This window comes from Pteropus alecto, unplaced genomic scaffold (assembly GCF_000325575.1).
Source record: "Pteropus alecto unplaced genomic scaffold, ASM32557v1 scaffold106, whole genome shotgun sequence".
Classification (NCBI taxonomy): Eukaryota; Metazoa; Chordata; class Mammalia; order Chiroptera; family Pteropodidae; genus Pteropus; species Pteropus alecto.
Window position 1 is genome coordinate 16,044,476 of NW_006442103.1, and position 8,046 is coordinate 16,052,521.

At 40.7% G+C, this 8,046-nt stretch overlaps 1 protein-coding gene across 1 annotated transcript in view; it reads right to left on the reverse strand.

Annotated features, from left to right (window-relative positions):
• SPAG17 (sperm associated antigen 17) overlaps positions 1–7,769 on the reverse strand; it is a 152,140-nt gene extending 144,371 nt beyond the window's left edge. The window contains exon 1 of the mRNA XM_006919822.1: positions 7,683–7,769. Within this exon, the coding sequence (XP_006919884.1) occupies positions 7,683–7,769 (87 nt within the window). The remainder of the gene's footprint in view (positions 1–7,682) is intronic.
• Positions 7,770–8,046: the final 277 nt, after the last annotated feature.

The window sequence follows — 8,046 nt, forward strand, 5'->3', positions numbered from 1 at the left end:
GAATGAGAGGGAAAGACTAAGTTCTGAAGCTCGTGAGCCACTACTCGTAGCGTAGGCAAGAGATGACAGTGGCTTGGATTAAGGTGTAGTGGTGGGTGGGTAAGGGGGTGCCAAGAGCATAGATTTTAGATACATTTCAAAGGTAGAACCAACAAGATTTACTACAAATTGACTATGGGGTGCAGAAAAAAGATAAAGACAATGAAGGTTTCTGGTCCTAGTGACTCTCTAGGTGAATGGTGACACCATCCAATGAGAAGGTGAAGACCTGGTGAATAGCAGGTTTGAAGGGGGAAATCAGGGTTTGGTTTGGATGTGCTTAGTCCGAGATACTGTATGTTAGATGCCTTCAAATCCTCTCAACAATCTTTTTAATATCTGCAAGGGTGGTATGACCACTGTCCCTGTTTCATGGATACAAAAACTAAGGCTTTGAGATTTTCTTCAACTTAAGTTCTGAGGACCAATGGTCAGGGACTAATTCTGGAGCTCAAGAAGAGAAAACAGGCCAGGAGGCTGAGATGGTAAAACATACTCAACGAATTTAGTTCATCAGACCATTGTGTACTTATCACTATTCGGTGCTGTGGCCACGAGCAAGAGAATTAAAAATAACCTTTTGCTACTCTCCAGGAATTTGCAGAGATGTAGTAGATGGCATTAAAGATATCAATCACTGCAGTAGTTTAGGAAGGAAAAAAGTCAGGAGGGGCAGAACGGTGTGACTTGAGCTCCTGTCTGGCAGATATAGGGAAGCATTTTAATGAGAAGGAGTTGGATGGAGGCAGTGAGATCTTCAGGCCAGGGAACTGCGTGGGGATAGTCAGTATGTGCCTGGGGTACCACAGAGTCCATTCGATTGCAGTAGAGGGAGATAGAGATAAATAAAGATGGATGGGCAGAAAAAGGCCAAAGTAGGCAGGGCTGTGAAAGCCAGGCAGAACATCTTGGATTTTGTCCTTAGGTCACTGAGAGCCGATGATGGTACCTATAGCTACAGCTGAAACGTGGTCAACGTTCACCGTTTCCTAACTAACATTTTTCTCAGATGTTGCCAAACTTATATTGGCAACACTTACATTTTACTTATATTTAATATTTTTCATTTGCAATAAAAATGATCACATATTACATTTAGGTAGATATTTTGACATGCTAATTCTCTGTGGTTCCAAACTCATTCAAATAATACATTTTTGTCAAAAAAGAGAAATTATAATGTGAGGTTATGAAAAGTCCATTTCCCTCTTAACATTCTTCCTAGCAACTCACTTGTTTTCATTGGCTTTTATTAAAACAACCTTTGTGTGAACTGGCAATTTGTTTTGTAAATATCAATGAAAGCATATTTCAGAAAATATAGTAATAAAAACCAACCCAATTTCAGAAATACGCTTGCTGCCAGACATCAGTCTTCAGCTTATGTTATAAGTATTTCCAGTAAGTCTTAAATACACATTAATATGAGAAATAGCTTACTGTTTAAGATCAAAAAAGCTGAAAAATCCTTCACTGCCTCAAAAATTGCTCGAGTAGTATCCAATAAAATGTGTTTCCCTTTTTGATAAACTGCATTTGTAATGGTTTAAGCACTTCAATTCAATTGAACATTTTCCCCGTGACAACCTACTTAGGCTCAGTTTATCATTCTAGTATCTACATACCTTAGAATTTTGTTTATTTAAGAGATTTGGCATATTATCATTTCAGCAGTACCCACCTTGAACCCTCACCCAATTTCCAAACCTGTATAAGAATTGTAAGTTTTGTTCACGAGCACCAGGGTAACTCTATTGCTGTTTTTCATTGTGCACAACTCAGCTATTATCTTGGAGCTACATTTAATAACAGAAAAATATTATTTATTAACCGAAGTATAGTAAGGAGAGACCGCTAACTGTTGTAAAGGACTTTCACTTGAATGCCTCCCGCTGGCAGACGAACTGCCTCTGAGAAATGAAATGGTATCCGTGTAGTTCTTTTCAGGGCACTGTCATGATCAAACTCTGTATCTGCTGCAATGTGCTTTTTTACATAAATGTTTTCTGCCCCTTCCTATTTTCTTGGAAAACATCGCCTCAGTCTAGTAACTGCCCTGGTTTCCTCGGTAGAGATTTCTTCGTATGTCAAGGTAAATCAGTGGAGTAGTTTTGTATATGGTTTCAGTGTGGTACCATGTGCCTAGAACAACACTAGTGATTATGGCGTACGTATAAGGAGTATAAGATGTGATTTTGCTGTGAAGTAGCTCACATTATACTTGTGCCCTACAAAACATGAAATGATAGCAAATAATTCCAGGCATTCCACGATGAAGTACTAAGTTGCAAGATAAAGCCTAGAGCCGAGGTAAGGGAAGATAAAAGAGGGTCTGGGTTGTTAGGCAAACTGACTGTAAGGTATGGTTTATGAGGGCCTCAAACGTGGGTAGAACAAGGAGAGGGACGGGGGAAGTTCATCAAGCAAGGAGACTAACATGAGTGAAAGAGCAGGATGCAGGGGAGGAGCTCATTCACTAACGGATTATTAGATGCCAGGTGCTATAGAAATGTTGATGAAATGAAATAAATATCATCTAATCTTTGCAGCAAGCCTATAAGGTGGGTATCATTACCTCTAGCTAACAAAGGGAGAATAAGGCTCAGAGAAGGTAAGAAAGTAGCTCTGGGTCACTCATTATACATTTCAACATCAGATTCAGTATCTAAGTCCACCCGGCCCCAGAACTGGACTTTCTGTAGCAGCTCACTGCCTCCTTCATGTGTCTATACTACAGTGAGGAGACTGCCTGCAGCAGTTCAATTTAATGGTAAGGTGGGACCACGTGAAAGGGGGATGAAGGAGCCAGGAGATTAAATTTTGAGATTACAGATGGTCACTGATAGTTTCTGAGCTGGGAATGGCCACGGTGTGAGCAGTGTCTAGGAAAGAGAAGTTGGCCATAGGTTTGATACACAAGAATAGATAATTCTATAGTGAGTAGAAGTAATGGGCTCTTGTAACATTTCATGCAGGCCTGGGCTGGAATGAAGGCATGGGAACGGAGAAGAGATCAAAGTGAGAAAACTTTAAAGGAAAAATCAAGAGGACTTAGAGGCAGACTGAGTAACAAGACTAATGACTCATAGGTGAGCTTTAGTTTCTGTGAAAATTAGAGTGCCATTGACAGAATGTGGAAAGTTGAGAGGGAGAGGTGGTCTAAGGCTTTGAGGAGCCAAGTTTTGGCAGGCACGGCCAGAGAAAGTGCAGTATACTTCCAGGTAGCAGAGTAAGTCATTTTTTGGAACTATTTTTGGAGAGAGGAAAATAATTTTTTCCTAATCAAGACACTCAATATTTCTATTTGCCTTACTTAAATAATCTCAGAAAAAAAAAATTCAGAGAGTTGAATGTAAAAAGAAAATGCTACCTCCTGGCTCTCTTCTAAATGACTGTGAGTCAGAAGATGAAAGACACAAGGAGAAAGTCTAGTTTCAGGTAAAATGAGCATACTTCCATATTTATTTACTGGTTTTAGGCAACACTTTGATTTTGAATTTAAGTTCTAATCAAATAACTATTCAACACACATTCTTTAAATAACTTATTCTTCTCTCACAATACCTACCTTCATAGCACTGTTTTCGGGTTTGAGATAAGACCGGCAATGTCATTTGAGCCTCTATATGTCAGGTGCTTGCACTATATCAGTGAGCAAGATAAATCCCTCCCCTCCTGAAGGGTTATACAGTTTTGTTTTTAAATTACAAGGTTTATATAAAATGCTATAATTACCGGATCATAACTTAATAGTTCTGTTAAGGAGAAAGGAAGGACTAGTGAGAAAATCTACAATCTGGTCTCTCGTGTGCTAAGTTATCACGTGTCTTTGGATCAGACCTTGGAACGTCCGGATCCTCAGTTTTACACAGGGGGCAGGTTGGCCCAGGAACTCTGGGGCGCTTTACCTCCGAGGGAGTATCGTAAAGGACAGCCCTACCGTGTGTGGCATCAGTTTATGTCTTTTATGCAAATATTATTACTTATTTGAAAAAGAGGAAACATACATTGAGAATGAAAAAATAGAAATTGGAAGCAAGACCTCATGCATCTCACTAAGTTCCTCAATAAATTATAGTAGCTTTTCCCAATATTTTAAAATATGTAGATTTTTTTCGTAGTTTTTTAAATACGAAATGTCCAGACCCTTAAGTTGGGGATTAGGGGCCTGAACTCATCATTCCAAAATATAATTAGTGAATTGGAATAGTGAGGCTGGTGGGGCTAAGGAGTGTGTGGTTGCCATTAACTTTTTTTTTCTGTGTTTTTCTCTCTCTCTTTTTTCTTTGTGTGTGTGTGTGCGCGCGCGTGTGTGCATGTGTGTTTTCTGTGGTCACAGTAAACAAATGTAATAATTGTTATGCCAATAGTTGGTCTCACAAGTTCTGGCTGCCTGTTCTACACATAAAATGAAACTTTAAATGAAAAACAAATGGAAAGAAATAAGCATCCTCAGATAATCTGAAAATGTAAAAATATTTAACAATTAAAATTAGCAAAATCCCAAACCAAACTCCACCTGTGTTATATCTAAATCAACCTAAACAAACTTTTGGAGAATCCTGCAATTCTGAAGAAGACATCTGGGGACAAAAGTCCATACCTCAAAGAAAAAAAAGTTTTGTATCTGGTATCTGGCTTCTAAATATCCTCTACGCTGCTTATCTTAGTTTCTTTAATAAAAACAAACAAACAAACAAACAAAAATATCCTCTATGCTGGTATCACGCTATCACTTAAAATAGATAACATTGTAAGATCTTTTTGTCCCCATGTTGACATAAAAGTTCTTACCATAACACAAAATCCCAACTGAAACATACTGCTCAGTCATTTTGAAGCCGTGTGACATTACTTAGAGACAGGCCTTTGGCAATACGTAAGCTTCTCAAGGGAATAGCTACACTGTTTGAACAATTCTAAAAATGTTTTAAATTGTCACGTACAAAGCTTCTAGTAATCTCCCCCTTCCCAGCATCGCATGCCATATATCAGGCCTGGAAGAAATGCAAAAATAAGAATTACAAAATCTCTTAGACCACGGTTGCGTCAGCAAGATGGCAGACCACGAAGCTCTAGGCCCTCTGCCCCCCACGGAAACATTAGAAAAATAACTGCAGACTGACTAAAATAGCTATAGGAGCTTTGAAACAAGTCAAAGATCTAAAGCAACCAAGCGAATGCCCAACCCCAAAAAGGTACATTCAATATGCTCTGAAAACTTGTGGAATTTTTACTCTTCCTTGCCTCATCCTTTCTCCATTCAATGAAGAAAGGACGTTCTTTACAACAACTGGTGCTGGGAAAACTGGATATTCACATGCAAAAATAAAGTTGAACCCTTACCTCACACCATTTACAAAAATTAACTCAAAACATATCAAAGATCTAAATGTAAGACATAAAACTAAAAAACTCTTAGAAGAAAACATAAGGGGAAAGCTTCATGACTTGGGTTTGGCAATGATTTCTTAGATATGACACCAAGTGCACTAAAAAATTGACAACTATTCTAGCCTGAGAGGACAGACCAACACAGTGAGAAAAGGTAAATTAACTAAAACTAAATTGTGAACTTGTTTATTCTCTTTAAAGTCTAGTATAGCTCAGCATGAGCATGAGTTCAAAACTACTATTGGTTTGGATTTCTTAATCAGTTCATTCTAAACACTGGCTAATGAAAGATTGGCAGGTAGACCTCCCTCTCTTTCACCCACATACACAGTAGCACACACACACTCATCCACACACTGGAGCACAAATCTGCATATGAGTAGCAACTGTGTGGAAAGAAACTCTGGGAACTGAAGCAATAACCTTTTTTGAGCACCCACTATGTGCAGAGCACTTTGCTAAGCCCTATGAATAAGGAATTCACACATCTACAGTCACTTTACCCCAAATTCAGTCTGTTACACTGGTGGTTAGGGCATGTCTCTGGGCATTGGACTGCTGGGTTAATCTGGAAATTTTCCTCTTGGATCCGACATGAAATCAAAATGAGAAAAAAATATGGGAGGAGGTGGAAGGCAGTTGTCCTCCCCCTGCAATAAAAAACCATGTATTCCAACAAACTGAAGAAGTTTGCTCTTGGTAGTTGAAACTACATATTACTTGGAGTTCAAATTCTTTCTATTAATATATAAGATTTATTGAAATTATATTGTTTGAGCAGGAGCAAGAAAGCTGAATATTATTTCAGGTTTTTGAGCCATAAGGAAAAATAGTGCCTTTAGGTTTTCCATTCAACCAGGAAAATTATAGCTTCATATTTGCAACACTGAAGCTAATGCAGTGTCAGCACCTCTGTCAGACTCCACTGTTCGGCAGTTTATAACTCAAGCAGAGACATTCGCTCCAAGCCCAAACCTGGCCTACACGATCTCAAAGCGAATGGAGGAAAAATTCTTTTGGCTAGCACTGAATTATAAAAGCAAAGAGAGGGTGCTTTTACAGAGTGTTTGGAAAACATCTTTGAGAATTTGAGAATATGACAGGGAATTACTGAGCTGACATCCTTCATTCCTAAAGTTATAGAAATAATCAAAAATTACATGATGTCATGTCAGCATCAGCAGTATCTTAACTACCTTCATGCAGTTCTTCATCAAGTAGAATTCCATATCAGACAGAATTACTGTTCATAGAGAAAAACAATTATAGTGGGAAATAAGGACAAGTAGGTAGCAATTTCTCACGAGGGTGTTCTCACCACTGGTGTTTAGCTGTATTTTTCCTTTAAGTGTTAACTCTCTAGTGCACTGTATGCACACATACAAAAATTTTTTTTCCAGTTTTTAAAGTACATTAGAATGGAAGAGTGGAATTCCCCAAATCAACCTTCCTCCTTCCAAAAGTTATCGTGGGCTTAGATACAACTGTGTGTTGAAGGGGTGACTGGGCTGCCCAACTCACTAGGTGTGAGTGGGGTAAGGAGCTAGTCAGTCCTGGGATGCGGTACAATTTGAAGTCACTGTGGCAGGTGCATTACAGATTGCCCGGTGCCTCTGTGGCATCCTATGCATGAGTCTAGCTGCCAGCCCCTCACCACTCAGACCTCCTACTATGGTACCTTCAAAATATGTCAAATCTTCGATTTGGTATCGATGTGGTATCAAGAAATTACACAAGACAGTCATCCTTTTCTGAAGAAGGCTCACTTGTATTAAATACCTTGTTATCTTAGTCTCTCCCTGTTTTCAGCCAGCATTTACTGAAACCTTTCTCTGGGCCAGGCTACAAGTGATTTCGAAGAGATTTCTATCCTCCAGGAGAGTCAGGAGGAAGGGAACGGTTCACACAGACAACTCCAGGATGACTTCACTGAAAAGGATCGTGAGTGACAGAAGGATACCTTCTCTCTTCCCCACCACGCATCTTTCAACTATTTGAAATCGCACTGACTCCCCCGCTCCTAGCCTCGCACCCATCTCCCTTTTCCCCCTCAACTCTCGCTCTCAAGCACTCTCTGGGTCGTTTTGCGAGTGGAATGACCAGGCCCTGGACAGAGGGACCAAAGAGTTTTAGGAGGGGGCACTGGTTGCGTCTGGGAGGGAGGACGAGCCTGGCGGCGTGGCCTGGGGAGTCCGGCCGGGCTCTGGCACTGCCGGGGACAGAGAGGACTTACGGGGCTCTGGGCTCACCTGATTGAAGTGTGCAGCGATAAGCGACGGTTCCCATATCTTAGAACTGGTGCCCGCCGTCCCGCCTTTCTCCTTCTTGGGTGCCATGCAAAGGACGGGAGGAGCATTGGCCTCTAAACTGGGCTCAGGCCCAGACTGAGCGTCCCCGATGCCATGGTAACCGAAGCCACGCCCAGTTCCTGACCAAATTCGGTTCCCCTCCCCCAAACCTGGTCTCAATCCTCCGGTCAACTGCTTTCGTCGCCATAGCAACCGAGTTTCCCAGCTAGCGGCAACTCCGGGGCGGGACTCCTAGGCCCTGGTTAAACCCTAGGGTTTTGCAGCTGAACTATGCAAGAGGAGAGGATGAGGCCGGCCTCAAGCT